Here is a 23845-nt window from a genome sequence, read left to right as displayed (position 1 = left end):
GAAAGGTGAAAATCCTAAATTGTTGAGGTGGTCCATATCCCTACAGGGAATGGACTATACAGTGGAACATAGACCTGGGAGTAGCCACTCCAATGCAGATGGACTCTCCAGATATTTCCACTTAGACAATGAAGACTCATCAGGTCATGGCTGGTCTTATTGTCCTTCGTTTGGGGGGGGGGTTGTGTAGGAAAGTACCATCTTGCCTGGCATGTTACCCCCATTTTTCACTGTACATATGTTGTTTTAGTTGTATGTGTCACTGGGACCCTGGTAACCCAGGGCCCCAGTGCTCATAAGTGTGCCTGAATGTGTTACCTGTGTAGTGACTAACTGTCTCACTGAGGCTCTGCTAATCAGAACCTCAGTGGTTATGCTCTCTCATTTCTTTCCAAATTGTCACTAACAGGCTAGTGACCATTTTTACCAATTTATATTGGCTTACTGGAACACCCTTATAATTCCCTAGTATATGGTACTGAGGTACCCAGGGTATTGGGGTTCCAGGAGATCCCTATGGGCTGCAGCATTTCTTTTGCCACCCATAGGGAGCTCTGACAATTCTTACACAGGCCTGCCACTGCAGCCTGAGTGAAATAACGTCCACATTATTTCACAGCCATTTTACACTGCACTTAAGTAACTTATAAGTCACCTATATGTCTAACCTTTACCTGGTAAAGGTTAGGTGCAAAGTTACTTAGTGTGAGGGCACCCTGGCACTAGCCAAGGTGCCCCCACATTGTTCAGAGCCAATTCCCTGAACTTTGTGAGTGCGGGGACACCATTACACGCGTGCACTACATATAGGTCACTACCTATATGTAGCTTCACAATGGTAACTCCGAATATGGCCATGTAACATGTCTATGATCATGGAATTGCCCCCTCTATGCCATCCTGGCATAGTTGGCACAATCCCATGATCCCAGTGGTCTGTAGCACAGACCCTGGTACTGCCAAACTGCCCTTCCTGGGGTTTCACTGCAGCTGCTGCTGCTGCCAACCCCTCAGACAGGCATCTGCCCTCCTGGGGTCCAGCCAGGCCTGGCCCAGGATGGCAGAACAAAGAACTTCCTCTGAGAGAGGGTGTGACACCCTCTCCCTTTGGAAAATGGTGTGAAGGCAGGGGAGGAGTAGCCTCCCCCAGCCTCTGGAAATGCTTTCTTGGGCACAGATGTGCCCAATTCTGCATAAGCCAGTCTACACCGGTTCAGGGACCCCTTAGCCCCTGCTCTGGCGCGAAACTGGACAAAGGAAAGGGGAGTGACCACTCCCCTGACCTGCACCTCCCCTGGGAGGTGTCCAGAGCTCCTCCAGTGTGCTCCAGACCTCTGCCATCTTGGAAACAGAGGTGCTGCTGGCACACTGGACTGCTCTGAATGGCCAGTGCCACCAGGTGACGTCAGAGACTCCTGCTGATAGGCTCCTTCAGGTGTTAGTAGCCTATCCTCTCTCCTAGGTAGCCAAACCCTCTTTTCTGGCTATTTAGGGTCTCTGTCTCTGGGGAAACTTTAGATAACGAATGCAAGAGCTCATCCGAGTTCCTCTGCATCTCTCTCTTCACCTTCTGATAAGGAATCGACTGCTGACCGCGCTGGAAGCCTGCAAACCTGCAACATAGTAGCAAAGACGACTACTGCAACTCTGTAACGCTGATCCTGCCGCCTTCTCGACTGTTTTCCTGCTTGTGCATGCTGTGGGGGTAGCCTGCCTCCTCTCTGCACCAGAAGCTCCGAAGAAATCTCCCGTGGGTCGACGGAATCTTCCCCCTGCAACCGCAGGCACCAAAAAGCTGCATTACCGGTCCCTTGGGTCTCCTCTCAGCACAACGAGCGTGGTCCCTCGAATCCAGCGACTCTGTCCAAGTGACCCCCACAGTCCAGTGACTCTTCAGCCCAAGTTTGGTAGAGGTAAGTCCTTGCCTCACCTCGCTGGGCTGCATTGCTGGGAATCGCGACTTTGCAGCTACTCCGGCCCCTGTGCACTTCCGGCGGAAATCCTTTGTGCACAGCCAAGCCTGGGTCCACGGCACTCTAACCTGCATTGCACGACTTTCTAAGTTGGTCTCCGGCGACGTGGGACTCCTTTGTACAACTTCGGCGAGCACCGTTTCACGCATCCTCGTAGTGCCTGTTTCTGGCACTTCTCCGGGTGCTACCTGCTTCAGTGAGGGCTCTTTGTTTTGCTCGACGTCCCCTCTCTCTTCAGGTCCAATTTGCGACCTCCTGGTCCCTCCTGGGCCCCAGCAGCGTCCAAAAACGCCAAACGCACGATTTGCAGCTAGCAAGGCTTGTTGGCGTTCTTTCGGCGGGAAAACACTTCTGCACAACTCTCCACGGCGAGAGGGATCCGTCCACCAAAGGGGAAGTCTCTAGCCCTTTTCGTTCTTGCAGAAACCTCAGCTTCTTCTGTCCAGTAGAAGCTTCTTTGCACCCGCAGCTGGCATTTCCTGGGCATCTGCCCATCTCCGACTTGCTTGTGACTTTTGGACTTGGTCCCCTTGTTCCACAGGTACCCTAGATTGGAAATCCACAGTTGTTGCATTGCTGGTTTGTGTCTTTCCTGCATTATTCCTCTAACACGACTACTTTGTCCTTAGGGGAACTTTAGTGCACTTTGCACTCACTTTTCAGGGTCTTGGGGAGGGTTATTTTTCTAACTCTCACTATTTTCTAATAGTCCCAGCGACCCTCTACAAGGTCACATAGGTTTGGGGTCCATTCGTGGTTCGCATTCCACTTTTGGAGTATATGGTTTGTGTTGCCCCTATCCCTATGTTTCCCCATTGCATCCTATTGTAACTATACATTGTTTGCACTGTTTTCTAAGACTATACTGCATATTTTTGCTATTGTGTATATATATCTTGTGTATATTTCCTATCCTCTCACTGAGGGTACACTCTAAGATACTTTGGCATATTGTCATAAAAATAAAGTACCTTTATTTTTAGTATAACTGTGTATTGTGTTTTCTTATGATATTGTGCATATGACACTAAGTGGTACTGTAGTAGCTTCACACGTCTCCTAGTTCAGCCTAAGCTGCTCTGCTAAGCTACCATTATCTATCAGCCTAAGCTGCTAGACACCCTATACACTAATAAGGGATAACTGGGCCTGGTGCAAGGTGCAAGTACCCCTTGGTACTCACTACAAGCCAGTCCAGCCTCCTACACTGATATTACCTGAAATTACCTTAAGAATGTACAAACCTCAGTTGCGGACACCCTAGGCTGATATGTCCTCCTGTACATGAGGAGAGTGATGTGAGTCGCATGCATGCTCCTTCCAAACTGATTGCCTGGTGTGTCAGCCAGGTGGCAGCAGTAGTATGCACAAATGTATGTTCCCTAGTGTCTCCTAAATGAGCAGCGGAGTGTGCCACTGGCCCCTGTGTTTTTCTTGGCCAGAGAATAATAAAAATTAGGTTGCTATGGCTCCAGTCCTTTATCCCCTCCTACCCCGAATGAAAAATTTTCATAAAATGATATCCCACAACTTTATTTGAGAATCTTGTTCTGGCAATAAATGAGTGAGTTGAGAAGGAGGAAGGGCAATTGCAGCAAGAAGACCGAATGGGACAAATCGGAACTTTACCGGAGAGTCTCTTGAGGGTATGAGTATCAAGCAGTCCTTTCATTCTTCATAGACTGGCTTTTGCTAAGAGTCTATCTATAAGTTGAAGTCATCACTTCCTTTCTGCATTGTCTTCGGTTGGAAAGATTTCTGACTCTTGAAGTCTCCCTAGTCTTTGAGAATGTTCTGTGGTTTAGAAGCTGCCTTTATTTTGCAGTCTCTGTATCCATAAGGCTTTTCTGCGAGTAGGAATCTATCTTTCTTTTGCAGTCGGTTTCTCTCTTGTGGATTGCCTCTCTAGAAAATCTGTCCTTAATTCCTTGCAGTTTTTTGGTTCTAGCATTGTCTGAAAATCGTTTTCTTCTCTCTTACAGAGCCCTGCTCAGTAATCAGTTCACTCTGTCGAGGTACACCAAGGATGGACAGCTGGAAACTTCCCCACCCCAAAAAGAGGTAGTGTGTATGAAGTGATGTCAGAAAAGTACCCGAGGGCCCATGTCATCTCTTGCCATCCAGTTGGTTAGAGTGTTAGGTTTATTCACACTGTTCTATCCCAGTGCACACTACATACTTCTCTGTGCATATTTTCGCTTTATTCTTCCCTCAAATGTGTAACTAATCCATACTAAAGGTGCATCCGTACAATGCAGTGTATCTTTCTGCTGATATATGTTTTCTTTAAGTTTTTAGACGATGGTTGATTTGCTGTCCTCTTTCTAATAATGTATTTTATTATTTATTGTCACTCTCACTATCCTTGGAAATGATCGGAAATTGATATTACGCAATTACATGTATCTTTCAATAAATTATGACAATCAATTATAGTTAAAATCTCTTTATTAAGTTTGAAATTAACACATACACTCCCCTACAACCATCAACCAGTAAGGATATCAAAGATGTAGGAAGAATTGGGATGGGGACGGCACAGAGGTGGGAGGAGAAGGAGATACAGGGAAAGGGACAGAAGGGTTGGAGGGGTCTGACCAGGAGGTGGATATAGGCCAATCAAGTACTCGGGTGTAGTTCCGTTGCCTTCTTTGGCCAGCAGTATTGTGTCCATACCATTAATGCTCCTTGGGTTCCATTCCAGTTAGTGTAACAACCCTGAGATTTATTAGGCATGATAATTCTTGTAGGTTGCTGGTGAGGAATTGAATGCATGGTCCCTGCATCCTCTCAAAGCGGGACAATATTCCTTCTATGGAGGCCATTATATTCTCCATTGCCAGTGTGTCCCATAGCCAGTCTGAGTGCGCATGCATGATGTCCTTGCCCCAACTCAATAAAAAAACTTGTTGCGCCACCCAGAGGGCTTGCGTAATTGCCTTTCCCTTTTTGGAGTTGAGTGGGTATGTCACTGGGTTAGGGAGCCCTAGCAGAGTATAGCCAAAAAGCGGGGGATGTCAGTTGTGAAAATCTCGTCTGTGTCCTTCAGAACCCAGTACTGCTGAAATTTGTGGCATTTCCAAAGGAGTTGGCTAAGTGTGCCTACCTGACCACAGTTCCGCCAACATGAGCCTGTGGTGGTAGTCTTTCAGAGCGCCAACCTGGCAGCATGGAGCCCTTCCCAGCAGTGCTAGTGGAGGAAGGTCGGACTCTACAAAGAATTTCCTTAGGATTGAACTTGCAATCTAATTCAGCCTCCCACGGACTTTGAGCCAGGGATTTGCTATTGTCTATAGGCGAGTTCATAAGGGTGTACATCTATACGGGTATGTTTATGTTATCCGCCTTGGCAAATAACCATTTTTCAAATTTAAAAAGTGGCCTACTAGCATGGGGGCAAATCGATGGGTGTGAGATCCAGTGTTTTATTGCTGCATAATGCCAGAGCTCACTGTCAAAAAGGCCATAGATGCCTGAGGCTGTGGAAAGTCCAGTGCCCCCTATATGGTCGTACAGATCCGCAATTCGTTTTCAGTTGGCCATTTGCCAAACATGATCATCCTCAGCGGTGTTTGCTGAGGGAAAATGCCAGATTCCCTGTGATGGGAGTCAGTGGGGAGATAGGGGAGGACAGTCCCTTTGACTCAATCACCTTATCCCTTGCCGTCATGGTCGCTCTGGTTATAGGGGAGATGTATACCCCTGCTAAACAATGTTTTTTAGGGAGCAAGTTGAATGTCCAGATATGGACCCTGCTATAGCCTAATCGATAAAGCACCAGTGTTTTTCACTAAGGGGCCTGGTCCATTCGACCATGTGCGTAAGTTGGGTGGCTAAATGGTAATGCACACGCTGTGTAACTCCAAGCCTCCATCAGCGACAGATAGATATGCTTGTTTTATGTCCATGCAGGGTTTCTTGCCGTCCCAGATATATGACTATACTGTGTGCTGGAGTTGGTTAGCACATGTGGGGGAGGCCTTAAAGGAAGCATCTGCATTACATACAGAAGTTTGGGTTACAGTGTAATTTTCACTGCAGCATGTCTGCCCTTTCATGACAGGCCTCCCCTTCCCCAGCTCTGGAAATATTTGTGTACTGTGTCTAGGAGGAAAGGTAGTTACCCACTGCCGTCTGTCAGAGGGAGAAGCCCAGTGTGAATTCAGAAATCACATCCCTTACTTGCCCATGGAAAGTGAAAGCACTGTTCCAGATGGTCTGGTCAGTCCACGGTATGATTAAATAGAGGATTTGAGTTTTTTTAAAATTTACTTTAAAGCCGGAGGCTCTTCCAAAAGTCTAGAGGTCTTCAATAGGGGTGAAAGTGAAGTATGGGGTTGGGTCAGTAAGATCATTATGTCATTGGCATACAGGCCCTTATCTGATCAGCAAGTGTTTCCATGTATAACGCAAAAAGGATAGGAGACGGGGAAGACCTGCTGAGTTCCCCTGGTGATTGTGAAGGGGCGAGAAAAGGTGCCATTGACTCACACCTGGGTGCACGGGGCAGCATAGTTACTTTATACCCTTGTCAAGAATTGCCCCCCAAGTCCTGCCCTCTCCGTCACCAGCAGAAAAAACAGCCAGTGCACCTGATCAAATGCCTTTTCGGTATCTATAGACATAAGCAATTCAGAAGTGTGCGACTGGGCTGCCTTATTCATGAGGTGGAGGAGGCGCTTAGTGTTATCACTTTTGGAGATGAAGCTGGTTTGATCTGGGTAAATTAGTCCCTGCATGTAGGAACTCAAGTGAGCTGCTAGGATACCCATGGAGAGCTTAGCATCGTCATTCAGAAGAGAAACTGAGTGATAGGAGGTGCTCTGCAAAGGATCCTTCCCTGGTTTCAGTATAACCGTAATCATCACCTCTCATTGAGGGAGGAAGTTTGCTGGACTCCCCAACTTGGTTGTAAAGACAGACAAGCATAGGGTTGATTTGAGGCCCAAAGAACTTGTAAAACTCCAGGGTGAAGCTGTCAGATCCCAAGGCCTTATGAAAGCCAATTAAAGAGAGAATTAGTAAAATTAGTGACAGAACACTCTGAGCCTAAATTCTAACCTTCACTGTTGAAGTAAGTTAAGGGTAGCCAGGAGTTGCAGATACAACCCCTGCCCATGATACCACTGGTGCTTTGGGGCAAGAAGGCAGAGGCAGAATCCTAAGAGCGAATTGCTTACTGTAGTTTTCACTTATGGCTCTATCCTTAGCCCTTCAACAAAAAGTAGGAGGCTGATGAGGGGCTACAGGTGATTTAATTGAGGGAATCTCTGATGTTGTTGGGGCTCTCATCAGGAGGACACGGCAGCTTGCACCATCCAGTGCCCCTGCCAGCGCTGCCAATTACAGTATTAACACAGCAACAAACCATCACACACCTACAAGTGCGACGATTCACACTCTTCAAGGCCCCCAAAGCTATAAGAACCCTTGGTTGGCACGTATTATTGATTGTTAATGTATATTAAATTAATAAACAGCGGTTGTTATGCTCATACTCAAATTTGGCAGACAGTGCCACCATGTGGCAGACTGTCAGAAGCACCAGTGCTAAGAATTAAGGGCCAGTGCCCAGCACTGGAAACCACTGGCTCAAACAAAGCACTGAACGGGTGAGTGATGCCACTTCAGCTAGCCCGAAATGTTTGTGAACTGACACCCATAGTTTACTTATGTAAACCTGATAAAGATATCATGTGCTCATGGTTTTTTCACTGTGGTGGGTAGTAGATTGATACTACCAGCGTTTTAAAACAACCTTTGGAGTGGGTTAAGCCTCCCCTATGCTGTTTATATATTTAACGTTTTAATAAACACATAGATGCTTTATGAAACTCCTATATCAGTTTTCTAATAAAGTCAAACATTCACCCTACAAATATTCAAGTTTTATGTTGGGGGCTGAGGATTTTAATATGCCTTAACCTTATGAGGGTGTATAGGTATTTTTAACAAATTGTAAAGCATTCCTAACATGTTTTAATCATTGTGGGGTTCTAACAGAAAACATAAGGGACTGAAAGATTTTGACATCTAAGTGGTTTGTAGTCACACATCGGCATCCTGGTGATGATTATTGAATTAATGTTGATAACAGTGCATACTAAAATCACTATTTAAACATACCTTAGCAGAAGTGCAAAATTTCCTTTTTGACATGATCACTCCATTTATGTGGACTGATACTGCTGGTTTTTAGGCAAACCAGGCCCCAGTGCATGTGCTCTGCCCCCTAAAACGTGGTAAAAGGGGCCAAATCCTAATTGGCAGGATTCACTTTTCTGTAGGGCCATAGTCCGTGGTGCAGAAATGCCCATGTAATGGGACGTGTTATGTGGCATGTGGACTGCAGCACTTATTGTGTCATCCATTAGTGTCACTGGGAAAACATGACTTCAGGCTTACTAGAGCAGTCTCACTGCTGTAGTTAAATCTGTAGTCCGACTTGTTGTAATAACCCTCTTTGACATGGAAAAACGTCTAGTTTTAATAATAATAGGTCACCCCTATGCAGGCCTAGTTCCCACAAGATAGGGCAAATGGTATTTGAAAGTACCATGTCAACTTAATGTAACATTTTCCCTACAGTGACAGGGGCTTAAAGGCTAATTTCACGGTGACAGACTCTGGCTAGCCTATGAGGGAAGCTGGAGTACAGATTAAAATATTAATTATGCTATCTCAAGTTTTGGACCAGTTAGAAAAATATTCTAACTCCAATTTTTAATAGTTATTAAATGGTAAAGTTAGATGTTTAATAAATATTTATGAAAAGTAACTTTACCTTTTGCCTGCCTGAAGCCCCGAGGGGCTAATTTGCATTAGCTATCCAGCAGCTTCCCAGTCAGTGCTTGACCTTAATGAGCTGTGAACACTGCTCCCAGAGCAGAAACAGTGTTTTCTTCCTCTTGCAGGAAGACCAGTTGGGATGGGCCCAGTAACTTCATTAATTTGTAAAGGTCTTTCTCTGTCACAAGTAAATGTAAGGTGAGATATTGGGAAGTCAAATCTTTGATCCCCCATCCAGATTGGCTCCAAACCCAATTATAGAGGATCTACTTCCGGAACCGGTTTTATGTGACCACAGAGCACGTTACTACTCATTCTCCTGGCCATACATCTAGTTTGGCACACAGGCTCTGCACAAAGAAAGTGTTTTTCCATCTTGGTTTTAGCAGTAAGGGGCACTGTGGTTTTGTTAGCATTATGGCAAACAGGAGCTGCTAAAAAGTGGGTAAGAATACCCCTGGGAACGTTTACCCCATTTCTTGATGAAGAGCCTGGAGTCACCCCCTGTTTCATTACAAGGACCACATCGAATGTTTTACAAACATTTGTGGGGCAAAAAAAAATCATTTTTATAAATGAATGAGCAAAATTTAAATGAATGAATAAGGTTTACTTAAATCTTTTTTTGTAATCAGCATGACATGGTTCAGAACATAACAGAAATGTGACAATTACAAAGAAACAATGCTGTGCTTAATTGAGATAATAAATAATTATTATAAATATAATATAATGTATACATATAAGATATAAATAAATATATAAATAATAATGTTTTATATAATAGCTATATATAGATACTATATAAAGATAATATACATATATAATAAGATAGAAATAACATTTGTGATATATGCATATATAAATAATGTAAAATGATATATTAATATTATAATACAATACTATATATATTATATTATAAATATATATAATAGAGAAGATTCAAGAGGCTGTGCTGCCATCTACAGGCTGCAGGAGTAATTGCATATTCATATCAATAGATAAATATATAGCTAAATAGATATCCTATTAATGCTAAAGTTGCTGTGGGCTGGATAAAATGTTGTAGAGTGCCAGATGTGACCCACAAGCTGTATTTGGGAGACTCGACACTAGCGAGTTGCAACCATAAATGCAGCACCTCAAAGCACCCTACTATGAACACTCTCTGGACCTGTAGAAGCCCAGAAGGCATACTATGTCTGCTGTTTGAGACTTGTGAGGACCCCTGAAAGGATGCACCTAAGTTAGAACTGATACCTCAGGACATCACTGTCTCAGAATCTCATTTTTCGCAGGAGCACTGACTCTTAGAATTAGCTCACTACAATACCATTCAAACTAAATAAGGAGAAAGGATATTAGGTAGGTACTGCAGAAAAGAAGACAATATGACATACCTGATGAATCAAGGGGAATCCAGTTCTGACTGCAAAATGAAAAATATAATTTTGTACCATCTCACCTCTAATGGAAGGCATTTGATTTTTTAAATATTTAAATGTCCTTACACCAACCACCTTCTCACGGCCTGCTCACGTGAAACTACCGTCTTCTGCAGCACAGTATCCACACACAGGTATCCTATCATAGAATGGACCCTTCAAGAATTGGTACTGACCTGGGGAAGGCCTTATAAAGCCACTAAAGTACAGTTTTGCCACTTAGGACTACAGGGTTCAGCGAGGTATTAACTTAGGGGTAAATAGTTACCGCAAATGTAGACCCACAGTTCCTTGCATCATACCCACACTCCTTATGCCATTTTAAGAATTGTCACATTTTCCTGCTTGAGCTCATAATCATATTCCAGGCATTTACTCCTGCCCCCGGGGCCAATTTAATAACTTTGTTCTCCAGCAGAAGGATTAAAAGCCTCCCCACATAATAGAGCTATTAACAGTGCTTGACCCAGTTTGTGGGAAGGGAAGGGGTGCAGAGTAAATCTGCATTTATTAATCAGCTTGTGACATTGCACCTTAGCTGGCACAGCCAGGCCCACAGAAACAGACCTCTGGATACAACACAGGAGGGGCTCCCCTTTGTAGTTTTGGCGCGAAAGCACCATGCAGCTGTGTCACAAAGGTGCAGAGCTCAGTCTCTCAGGGAAGCTCTTTCCACAGACAATCTAAAGGCTCCATCAGGGTCAGACTGAATCAGAAAATAAGCTTGGACACCAAAATAAAAGTGGCTCCCACTAGTGAATCAGATAGTTAAAAAAGTGGCCCATATTTCCATATATGGGTAGATTTGAACTTGAAGCACTGTAGGTGCTTTGCAAAGAATGAGAGAATGCCTGCACTTGTGCTTGTTGGAGGCAATGTTTGTGGTAATAGCAGGGAAATAAAAACTAAAATCTGGCCCAGCAGACCATAAAATAGGCCAACAAACAGCCAAAAAACAGGGCACACGCACTGATCTGTCAGACCAGTTTATTAGGCACAGCCTGATTGCCATATGGTCCAGTCTGACCCGAACATTATATTGGACTGTCCCAGAGTACTATGCAGTAGGGTTGGGATACCGGTGGAGTAATGATGTTGCACCCCAGCACTGACCAGAGGTTCCTGGCTTCTAGAACTTTCCATCCCCACTTAAAAAGCCCTGCACAAAGGAGAGACAGATGAGATGCTCAGAACTTTTCCCGCCAAAGCCAGCAGCTTCAGTGAGACCGCGCCTAATGGCTAACTAACTTACATCCTCAGATACAGCTGGCAACTTTGCCCTTCTGGAAAATTTCAACTTCCATTTCTGAGACTAAGGGTCTGATTTATATATTGGCAGAAGATAAGAAAGTGTATTGTTCTACCAGGGCAGCAGAGTAAATTACTCTTTCACCCTGTTGGAGGTACTGTCCGCCAGATTTAGAAATGACTGCCACACTGGCAGTCATTTCTAAAGTAGTCCCAGGAACCCGTCATGGAGGGTTCTTTCACTGCGTCTTGCAGTTTGGTGCAAGGCTCCTTCAGTATGAAACATACAAAAAAACATTTCTTGTGGTAGAGTATTCTCCTCGTTCAAATATAGTTGTCTTCTCTTGAGAATTGCTTTTGTATTTGTTTCTCTCATACTGTTACTCATGGCGTCACTCTCTTTGGCACAATTAATAATTGATATCAGATGGGGAGATCACTAAAGATTATATTTCAATCAGTCAATCAAGTAGTACTTGCATAGTGCGGCTTGTCACCCAAAGGGGCATCCACATGGTTTGCTGCAGGTCTTAATCGAAGAGCCAGGTCTTGACTCCCTTCCTGATGTGGGTCAGCTCGGGTGGGGTGCGGATGTGGAGGGGGATCATGTTCCAGGATTTGGGGGCAAGGTGGGAAAAAGATAGTCCTCCAGAGCAGATGCATTAGATGCATGGTATTTGTGCGAGGTGTGCGGAGTGGAGGTTTCTGGGAGGAACTGTAGGCAGTGGTTCACGTAGGCAGGTCCTTGGACGTGGAGGACCTTGTATGTATGGGGTAGAAGCTTGAATTGGCATCTCTTTGGGATGGGGAGCCAGTGGAGGTCATTTAGGTACTGAGTGATGCCGGTCCTCTTGGGCAGGTGGAGGACTAGTCTAGCAACTGTGATCTGGATTGTCTGGAGTCTTTTCATAAGTTCATTGGTGGTACCCACATAGAGTGTGTTGCTGTAGTCTAGCCTGCTGGTGATGAGGACCTGCATCACTTTTTTCTGATATAAATTGAAGACTTTGTGGAGCATATGAAGCGTGTGGAAGCAGGCTGAGGAGATGACGTTGACCTGACGTTTCTTGGAGAGTTTGCTGTCTAGGGTGATGCTGAGGTTGTAGGTGTGGTCTTTCAGAGTGGGATGGGGATGGGACCAAGTTTAGATGGCCACCAGGAGTTGTTCCGGAGTGAGTTTTGTCTGCTGAAGATCAGAACTTCAGTTTTGCCTATGTTGAGCTCAAGACAGTTATTCTTCATCCAGGCTGAGACATTCTTCATACAGTTGTGGAAATTTGTCTTTGTTGAGGTGGGGTCGGCATTTGAGATAATGTTGAGGTTGTGCGATCTGACAATGTCTGTGAGAGGTGTCATGTAGAAGTTTAAGAGGGTTGGGCTGAGGTACGATCCTGGGGGGTGCTGCAGATGGTGTGCTTGGTTAGTGAGGTGAAGGGAGGGAAGCACCCCATGAGGAAGGATGCCATCCATCTGAGTGCATCATCAGTGATTCCAATCTACCTTGGTCGATCTATGAGTGTGTGGTGTGCATCGGTGTTGAAGGTTGCAGATAGGTCGAGCAGGATCAGGGCGGCTGATTCTCCTCAGTCCAGTAGGGTGTGGATGTTGTCTTTTGTGGCGATCAGAGCTGTGTCAGTGCTGTGGTTGGTTCTGAATCCCGAATGGGAGGGGTCTAGTGGATTGTTTCTCTCCAGGTGTTCGGTGAATTGGAGTTTTATGGTCTTTTCCAGGACTTTGGCGGGGAATAGGAGTAAAGATATTGGAAAGTTATTTTGGAGCTCGCTCAGGTCTGCAGAGGGTTTCTTGAGGAGGATCTCACTTTTGCTTATTTCCATGCATCAGGAAAGGTGGCTGTGGTTATGGGGGTGTTGAGGATGGCGATAAGGTGGTAGGCAAGCTTATCTCTTCTGAGGTTGAAAATTCGGTGGGGGCATGGGTTGGTGGGTGCTCCTGAGTGGATAGAGTTCATTAGAGCAGTGATGTTTTGTGTGCTGAGTTGTTCCCATCCAGTGAGCTAGTGGTCGGCGGTGTCTTTGATGGGATTTTGTGGAGGTCAGTGGGTGGGAGATCAAAATTTCTGTAGATGGTTGCTATCATGTTATGGAGGTGTTTGGAGAGGGTGTCGCAGTCTTCCTGTGATAGGGGATCGAGTTTTTGGTGGCTGACAGGTGGGTGAATTTTGTGATGATGGTGAAGAGTTCTTTGGTTTGATTGGTGCTGGTCTCGATCCAGTGTGTCAGTGCTTCTCTTTTTGTGGTTTTGAGCCAGACAGTGTTAGTCGTTGCGGGCTGATTTGAAAGTAGCTTAGTTGGTGTGGTTCTTGCTATTGTGCCATTTTCTTTATAGTTGTCTGCATTTGCACTTCGACATGCTAAGGTCCGAGTTGTACCAACTGGCTCAATTCGTGGGTCTTTGCATTTTGACAGGTTTGGTGGGAGCGACTCAATCTGCAGCGCAGGTGATCCAGTCTTTGAAGTTCTTTACTGCCTGGTCCACGTTGGTGGAGACGCTGGGCTGTGAGATGCAAAGGGCGTTGGTCCATTGGTACTGAGTAACTTTGGCCCAGCTGTGGAAGGGTATACTGTGGTGGTTGGAGGGGGTGTGGGGAGGTCAGGGAGGCTGAAGTGTACGATGGGGTGGTCCAAGCAAGTGAGTTCTGAGGTGTGACTGTAACTGATTCTGTTGCTGGATGTGAAGATTGTGTACAATGGCGATGCCACCTCCGTGTCGGTTGGTGCGGCCACAGTGCCTCATCTTGAAGACATTTGGTTTTGCCAAGGCAATGTCTGGGACCAAAGAAGGGGTGAGCCGGGGTCTCTGTGATGAAAGTCACATCGGGTATGAGGGTGCAGATGGTGCCCCAGACGTCGGTGGCGTTTGCAGAGCAATCTGGTGTTGAGCACAAGGCAGCTGACTTGCTACAGTGGGAGGGTGGCCTTGCTCTGCAGGGGTGTCAGTGCTTATGGTGACGGTGGGAGGTGCTAGGGTGGAGGAGACCTTGCAGTGGATGCATGCAAACGTTCCTGCTGTGGTGCGAGGCGATGCAGCAGTTGTTTCATTGAGGGTCCAGGGCTCGGAGATTGGCAGCGGAGTATGTATGAGAGTGTGGAGGGCCAGGGCTCCTGGCGCTGGGTGCGGTCAAGGACAGAAGGGCACAGATGGGCTTCCCTTTAGCACGCCATTGGCAAGCCAGGGGCACACCCTCAGTGCAGCCCCATGCCTCCATAAAAAGCCCTGGGAGGTGGGAGGGTGTCGAGCGGGAAGAGAGCCTGCTGTGACTGGAAGCCAATGAGAGAACAGCGGGCACAGGAGGGGGCAGGGTTGAGAGATGAATGAGCAGTGGGAATGGGGGAGTGCACACAACCCCAAGAAGAGACTAGCCCTGTACCAAGTGCCCCAAAAAACAGGAATTAGTCAAAAATTGATCGAGAAATCAGCCAATTGTCATTACTGTAATAGTCATTCACACCAATCCCCCACTTACAGTTCAGGCCCCAGAGAGTTAAAAGCCCTGGCAGCTGGGTCGGACCAGCAGCTGCAGAGAGGCGGGAACAGTGGAGGCAGACATACTGTCATGGGAGCCCAAGGCGGCTGCGGCAGCAGTGGATAAGGGGAGAGGCTGATAAGACAGGGAGGTCAAGTGCTGCTCCTATTTTCAAACCCAGAAACCACAAGAGTCTTGTCCATGGATGTCGATTCACCATAACATCAGAGGTAGCGAAAGTGGTATCACAGAACCTTTGACCTTAATGACATCTTAGGAAGTGACATCATATGACTCGACCCTGCTTTTTTTTATTAAATCATGCCACATGACCTTAACCTAAATGGCATCCAAGAACTGACATCTCTGAAGTTCCATAACTGCAGTAATAATGTAACAACATCAACAAATAACTGTTTAAGATAACACTTTTATTATGGTGCTAACTTGATCTTTGAAGGTTATGAGGTATAATACTTGCTCTGAATTGTAGCACATGAGCAAAGCGAATAAGCCAGAGCTCTTCTAGGGGGTTTCACTCCCCTAGAAAAGTTTGAAACGAAAGTGATCTAAATTTTAAAGCACAATTTTCACATCGATTTTCTAAAATGCCATAGGCTTTGAATGAACATTCATTGAATAATCAACCCCTTTTATGATGTGTCAAGTCAATTACACCAGATGCTCTCCAGAGACAAACTACAATCTACAATTGAGTAATTGCTTATTTTTTTGTTACAGACACACTGTTATTACCATGGACGTGTTGAAGGCATGGAAAAGTCAATGGTTGCTCTGAGTACATGTCATGGGCTCAGGTACTATAATTTGGAGTGGATTTTGTGGATTTGTAGTGCTGGTGAAATACCACTGTGATACTTAAGGCTTTCATTGCTGTAAGATGTGATCACTTAAGTATGAGCTGTACTCCAAGAGTAATCTCAGGAACAGTATAGATGAGACCACTGCAGGATATAGGCAGGAAATTTCGGGAGGCACTCATGAGGAGTCTGAAGAGATCCACAAGGGGAGTGAGGAGACATGCATAGGAATCTGAGGAGAGAGACACACACACACAGGAAGATGCATAGAGGAATTCTGAATAGGCACATTCCTAAGCACACAGAGGGAATCCAGCGTATTATCAAAATCCACATAAGCAGTCTATGCCAGGATACCCAAAATACATTTGAGGAGAGTCTCCGTTTGACACAACCCTCTTCAGGACACATGCAAAGGGGAGTCACAGGTGATGAGAGAGGACCTTGAAGACGCATCATGCTAATGGTGTCTAAAGCTATCTATGCATTGTATTGAATATGATATGAGTACATCACCACTACTGGAACCTAGAGTTTTTGTATATTTTTCAGATACTGTATTTGGATACGTGTGGGACCAGTGTTTAGACTAACAGGTGACTGGAGACTTGTGTAGGTGGGCCCACTGTGAATAACACATTCACTTAGATTATTTTAAAGTCCCTAGAGATAGAGTTATCCCCAGAGCATTCTGTTCTTGCACTGACCTACCTCTAGTATGTGCTCTTTTAAAGTGCCCCATGTTTTATAGGTGGTTTGCAATATGATCACGTATATTTGCTTAAATTATGTATTAACTTGTGCCTGGGTTCTGATGATCTGTCAAGTTAAAGTGAAGTTTAGATCTACCATTTTAAGCTTTATAAAATGCATTGAAGATCACAAACAAGAGCCTGTAAAGACCAAATTTTGTTTATTATTGAACCCAAACATCCATTAACCCACTTGGTACGTATGTTCATCCTAAGCTAAAGCATTAGAATCTCACAGAGAAACCACTCAGAATGATATGAGACGCCTCCCTGAACTTAGTCAAGAGATGTGGATCTCAGTGCTGGAAAAAGAAAGAAAGCAGATGTTGCCATTGTCTCACCTGAGTGTTCCTTCTTTCTTTCAGGGGAGTAATCCATATCGGTGATCAGGGCTATGGAATTGAGCCAATGGAGAAGTCAACACTAGGTGAGCACCTTCTGTACAAGCTAGAGGATGTACAGAAGGAACCCTCAGTATGTGGGGTGATGAATTCGGATGGCGAATGGCAGCAGGAGACTGTGGACAACTTCTTCCACAAAATAAACAGTTCATACAGTGACTTCAACAGACTGGATCACTCTAGGGTATGTGATACCAGAGCTGGGATTCAGCCCTTTGGATGGCAATGAAGATGTCTCATAAACTAATCAAGAATAGCAAATATGTGTGCGAGAAATGCATGAATAATTAAATAATTCACTAAAGAATTATAAATTGCATGAATAAACTCAGTAATGATTGTTCTTTTTTTTAAATGATCATATATTTACATATTTCTACCCCATTTTATCTGACACTTGGTGGGTCGGTGCACTCAGCTTTCCTGATCACAACTTGCACTTCTTCATCTGCCGGATTAAAACATCCAGGCCGACAGCCCCATGTAGCCTGCTCTGTGAGAACCAGCACATGCCACCATTTTGCTTTGAGGAGCCCTAATCAAGAATTAGATCAATATTTGTCTTATCTGGAGAGTATTTTACCCTCAACCTCCCCAGGCTACACACCAGCCTTATATTTTTTACAGTCCTTAGTTCTTACCTCAGTCTGGTGTCCAACCTAAGCACTATCGTTTTGACCCTTTCGAAGACTGATATAGCCCAGACAGCTATTTGTTCACTTATATCAACTTTTTACCTCATTTTTCTTCTTGCTGATGATCACTGTTTTTCACTCTAGCGACAATCTATCTCCCAACTGTAGCTTTACTCACATCCTGAGATTATCTATGATTAGGAATACAGTAAAGTGCATTTTTAGATATTATTTTCAGATGTTACCAACTTCTGTCATCTGATCAAAAGTGATAAGTATGTATTAAAATTCTGTTAATACACCTACATATTTTTTTAGTTAGTCCCTAGGTAAACCTAGTATAATTATATATATTTGTGATTTGCTTGTTAACAAACATAGGTAAACATCTCCTTCTATCAGCAACTTATTCATCTATAATTGGCTATTAATTGTACGTGGCATACATCTCTTGATTGCCTATCTGGTTTCTGCCCATTACTGTAACTTAATCATACAGGATAGCTAATCTAATCAAGATCCTCCTTTATTGTGCTCCTCACTGTGGGAGGAGCTCTCCGTTCAGTTATTTTTTTTACTTTTAACTTTTTCATAATTTGTCCACCACTCTCCTTTTGAGCACTCAGTTACATCATGGCACCTATTACTAAAGAGAGAAATGTTCATCATGAAATACTTATACACAGAACAGAGTGTAAAACTGCTGTGCTTGTGTATCTCTCCGGTCAAACTTGGTAAACTGTAACCTTAACATGCATGCTCTTTTGAGTGCATCTCTTGAAGTAAGATACCTTTGTTGTATTGAGTAATGTGATTTTCACAGTAAAATATGATAAGCCTTGATCTCAAAATGCAGTCACTCTTGTTAAGACTACTGAGACATTGCCTCAGGCAGATTCTCCTTCATTTTCCCTTTTTTGAGTGTATCAGCTTTTATGCTAAGTAATAGTCCAACAGTCTACATTTTTCTGCAGGTAAACCTCTTGAATCTTCCTTCCATTCCTTAGAGCTGAGAAGTCAGAGCTAGCCTCTTCTTGTCTCACTCAGTTTCAACAATTCTGACAGTACTGTGCTCCAGCTCAGTACTGCATGATCTGCATGGACAATGTGCCTACTAAGAGTTTGGGGACGGCATTGTCCTCAAAAATAGATGGCAGTGTGTTCCTAAAGACAAAATTCAATACAGCGTTTAAAATACAGTCAATAAATAAGGCTAACTCAAGAAGGGAGTTTGAGATCAGTCAATTAGAAAAAAATAACGTTTATTAAAATATTAAAGTGTAATACAGAAGCCAAAATATAGTTAGGTTTAATAAATCAGTCATAAATTTCAGAAAACAATTGCCATTACGGCTCTTAGAATTTAAAATAGATGTACCAGTGGGCAAGTCTGAAAAATAGACTAGGTCCAGAATGTGTAGCAAATCAATAGAAAATCAAACACCATTCCTGGAGGCTCAAAAAAGTGCCTGGCTCACCCCCAAAATGAGGGCCTTTTATAATAATCTTCTCCATAAAACGCAATGGGAAACTATTCATAACTTTACTTTCCCACTGGCCTTACAGGCAAAGGAGATAACCAAGGGAATTGCTCTACTGGGGCAATCTCCCATAATCTCATCAACCTTCCTAGATCTTCTAACTCTTTCCATCCGCTATCTAGACTTTATCGGGCCATATACCTTCAGAACATGACACCCTCTTTCGCAACAGAATAATGCAAAAATCGGAGACACTATTCACAAATATATTAAGCGCAGGATGGCACTGTGCTTGCTGACAGGATTCACCCTTTTCTCTGGCAAATAGTAGGAAACAAGAAGCATATTCACAGCTTCCAGTAATTGACAGCAACTTAAAATATGGTTTTGAGGTCATCAGACTTGTGAAATTAGCAGTAGACCATCTGAATCTGATTCATAGTAGGGTTTGTCACTGTCATGTAGATTTATTAAGCTGCTAATCACTTCATAATGTTTCAGTCACTCAAGTCCTGAAATTGTATTATTTCACTTTTTGTTGTAATGTACTTAAATGCATAGTGTTTTAGATTCCCCCATCTGTAAACATATTCTCCACAAATCTCAGTTTGCACACCATCCTTAAAGCTTTCAGCAGTGTTTTGTAAACAAGTGGTTTACTGAGGGCCTTTCTCACTACAGCCAGTAGACAGTGATCTTTAATTTCCAGAACAAAAAGAGGAAAAAACTTCTTACTATAGATTTTGATGCATATTTCATGTCAGGGTTTTGTTGCTCAAGAACTTTGCTCACAGTAAGATAAGATGAGGCGAGAACCAGTGAACAGCAAAGCAATTACCATCACCTTTCCATGAGATTAGTGAAAGTGAGTCTCGCAAACGATGATGACTTTGGTGCCAACTTCCCGATTCTATGTAGCAATCCAAACTTGTCACCTTAGGTGCCTAAATCATCTCCTCTTTTGCCCAAGGTGCACTCTATTTGTCGTGACAGGGTTTATGAACACCAACTCCAGTCTTTCAACACATATATCAAGTGAGGAAATATGCCCAATTACCAAAACATTTAGATATGTTTCAAAAGCTTGTCTACCTTATTACATTTCTGAATGTTTTTTTAGCAGTTATATAGTAAGGGTGACATCAAGCCTAGCATTAGAAAGGAAGATGTCCACCACCTCAGTTGGCTAGTACGAAGCAGCTAGCAACCAGGCTCAAGTAGTCCTCACAGAATTTTGGGTCCCCCTGTTCTAATGAAAGCTACACCTCTGTTAAATCCAAACTGTGACCAATTGTGCAAAAATGTTATTTACTGTTAAGCAAAATATCAACCACAAAAATATCATTGTGCACAAATATTGTGGTCAATGTTTCGAATTTACATAGATATAAGGTAAAGTACAAAATTGGTCCACAATATTGACAGTATGACGGCAGGTTTATCTAGTTCATTTATTTAACATTATTACAATTTAAGATAAAAGTTTGTTTTTTTAACTATTTTATTTAAAAAATATATTTAAATCACGTCTAACCTTAAAGAAGACTTATCAGTGTATGACAAACATTTTCTTACTAAATTAAACATTAAAACACATTTATAAAAGAAATAAATTAGTTCTTAAAAAATATATAGAATATTGGTAATTTGAATTAAACAATAAAACACACGAGCAGACAATTATCATTCACATTTAAAAATATAAAAACATATTGTAAATGTATTCAAATATTAGAAAAAAGAAAGTATTTGAATACTGAAAATAAAAATAGTAAGTTTTTTTACAAAATGAAACATAATAAAAATTATAAACATTAGATAAAGTATTTTTAAACATATACAGCTGTACATCTAATATGATTATTGTATATTTAAAACAAATTTCCAAGATAAAGTAAGATGTGCCAATGTAACTCCAAACCAAAGTTATTTAAAAAAAACAAAAATGTTGAAATACTCTATTTTAAGTAGAATGCTACAAACATTAGGCAAAACGTGCACATTATGGACGGGGAAAGTCGACTTTACTAATCTAACTTCACCACAACAAATATTGGGAAAATAATTAAATTAGGCATTGTTCAAGTTTACTACTCTAACACTGGTCTAGCAGTTATTGAGGAAAGTGCATTCATTAAATGAGGGGAGTTGGATCAGATTTACTATTGTAACTCAACCCTAGCAAGAATTAGGGTAAATGCAGATTTTGGTGGTGGGCCAAGTTTACTTCTATAGCTCCAGTCTGACAACTATTGGGGAAAGTGCATACATTGGGGCTGGAAGAGAGGATCAGAATTACTATTCTAACTCCAACTTAACAAAAGTTAAGGTACATATAAATAAGGGGTGTGGGCATATTTTCTATTCAAATACTAGTCTCAACACACAGTGGATAGTGCATATATTGGTGAGTCAGATTATCTATTTTAACTTCAGTCTAACAAATACTTGGAAAAGTGCATCCAACCAAAAAGACATTGGGATAAATGTATATTTTGGATGGGGGATGGGGCAAATTTACCATGCAATCTGGCAAACATATTGGGGTTACAGGCAGATTTACCTTACTAACGTCAGTCTAACAACCCCTGCAGAAACGTTCATACGGTTGGATGGTCATATTTAACTATTGTATTTTCAGTCTCACAAACATTGAAGGAAGTGCATACATTGAAGGAGTTGGGAGGAGATTTACTATTCAATCTCCAGTCCAACAAACCTTGGGGCAAGTGTATACATTTGGTAGTCAAATTTACTATTCCAACTCCAGCCTAACAATCACTGGGGACAGTATATACATGGGGGGAGGGTTCAAATACACTACATACAATTAGTAAAACTACACATTAATAAATAGTTCTGAAAATAAAAAATTAAAATGTAAGAAATTCTAAGTAGTAAACATCATTACAATATAACAAGGATGTGTATTATTTTCATTATTATTATTGTTGGTGGTGATGGTGGTGGTGTTTTTTTATTATTGCAAATAAAAATGATGGTAATAATAATTATAAGTATGATGATAATACTAATAATATTAATAATATTTAAAAAATAAACTATGTTTTAACCTCTTAGCTGCTGGGCCTTTTCCCCCCCAGTGCTGAGCCCTTTTTTGGCTATTTGGGGTAGTTCGCGCTTAGGCCTTCATAACTTTTTGTCCACATAAGCTATCCACACCAAATTTGCGTCCTTTTTTTCCAACATCCTAGGGATTCTAATGGTACCCAGAGATTGTGGTTTCCCCTGGAGGAGACCAAGAAAATAGCCAAAATACAGTGAAAAGTTTGTTTTTTCCCAAAAAATTTGAAAAAATGGGAAAAAAGGGCTGCCGAAGAAGGCTTGTGTTTTTTTCTCTGAAAATGCCATCAACAAAGGGTTTCTGGTGCTGAAATCACTATCTTCCCACCTTTCAGGAACGGGCAGACTTGAATCAGAAAAACACATTTCTCCAGTTAGTGACAGGAATGGGTGTGAAACCAATGCTGGATCCCGGAAAGCTAAACATTTCTGAAAGCTAGACAAAATTCTGAATTCAGCAAGGGGTCATTTGTGTAGATCCTACAAGGTTTTCAAACAGAAAATAACAGCTGAAATAAAAAAATATTGAAATTGAGCTGAAAACAACAGCCATTTTTCTTTATGTTTTACTCTGTAACATTTTCCTGCGATGTCAGATTTCTGAAAGCAATATACTGTTTTGTCTGCTGGACTCTTCTGGTTGTGGGGATATAAAGGGCTTGTAGGTTCATCAAGAACCCTAGGTACCCAGAGCCAATAAATGAGCTGCACCCTGCAGTTGGTTTTCATTCTATACTGGGTATACAGCAATTCATTTGCTGAAATATGAAGAGTGCATTTCCAAAATGGACTCAAGATAAGGTTTTGAGGAGCAGTGGTTATTTGCACATCTCTGAATTCCGGGGTGCCCATACTAGCATGTGAATTGCAGGGCATTTCTCAAATAGACGTCTTTTTTACACACTCTCTTATATTTGGAAGGAAAAAATGTAGAGAAAGACAAGGGGCAATAACACTTGTTTTGCTATTCTATGTTCCGCCAAGTCTCCCGATAAAAATGATACCTCACTTGTGTGGGTAGGCATAGCGCCCGCGACAGGAAATGCCCCAAAACACAACGTGGACACATCCCATTTTTTTTACAGAAAACAGAGCTATTTTTTGCAAAGTGCCTAGTTGTGGATTTTGGCCTCTAGCTCAGCCGGAACATAGGGAAACCTACCAACCCTGTGCATTTTTTAAAACTAGAGACCTAGGGGAATCGAAGATGGGGTGACTTGTGGGGCTCTGACTAGGTTCTGTTACCCAGAATCCTTTGCAAACCTCAAAATGTGGCTAAAAAAACACGTTTTCCTCTCATTTCGGTGACAGAAAGTTCTGGAATCTGAGAGGAGCCACAAATTTCCTTCCACCCAGCATTCCCCCAAGTCTCCCGATAAAAATGATACCTCACTTGTGTGGGTAGGCCTAGCGCCCGCGACAGGAAATGCCCCAAAACACAACGTGGACATATCACATTTTTTGACAGAATACAGAGCTGTTTTTTGCAAAGTGCCTACCTGTAGATTTTTGCCTCTAGCTCAGCCGGCACATAGGGAAACCTACCAAACCTGTGTATTTTTGAAAACTAGAAATCTAGGGGAATCCAAGATGGAGTGACTTGTGGAGCTCTGACCATGTTCTGTTACCCAGAATCCTTTGCAAACCTCAAAACGTGGCTAAAAAAACACGTTTTCCTCACATTTCAGTGACAGAAATTTCTGAAATCTGAGAGAAGCCACAAATTTCCTTC

The 23845-nt window shown here is 42.8% G+C and overlaps 1 protein-coding gene across 1 annotated transcript in view; it reads left to right on the top strand.

The window, feature by feature from the left end:
• Window positions 1–23845, top strand: part of LOC138300177 (disintegrin and metalloproteinase domain-containing protein 9-like) — a 587087-nt gene that overhangs the window by 84945 nt on the left and 478297 nt on the right. Inside the window, exons 4-6 of the mRNA XM_069239149.1 lie at window positions 3956–4034; window positions 15681–15757; window positions 16878–17097. Coding sequence (XP_069095250.1) covers window positions 3956–4034; window positions 15681–15757; window positions 16878–17097 — 376 coding nt within the window. The remainder of the gene's footprint in view (window positions 1–3955; window positions 4035–15680; window positions 15758–16877; window positions 17098–23845) is intronic.

The sequence above is a fragment of the Pleurodeles waltl genome, chromosome 6 (genome assembly GCF_031143425.1).
Source record: "Pleurodeles waltl isolate 20211129_DDA chromosome 6, aPleWal1.hap1.20221129, whole genome shotgun sequence".
Taxonomy (NCBI): domain Eukaryota; kingdom Metazoa; phylum Chordata; class Amphibia; order Caudata; family Salamandridae; genus Pleurodeles; species Pleurodeles waltl.
Note: the sequence above shows the minus strand (reverse complement) of the source record. Positions and strands in the feature narration are given on the sequence as shown.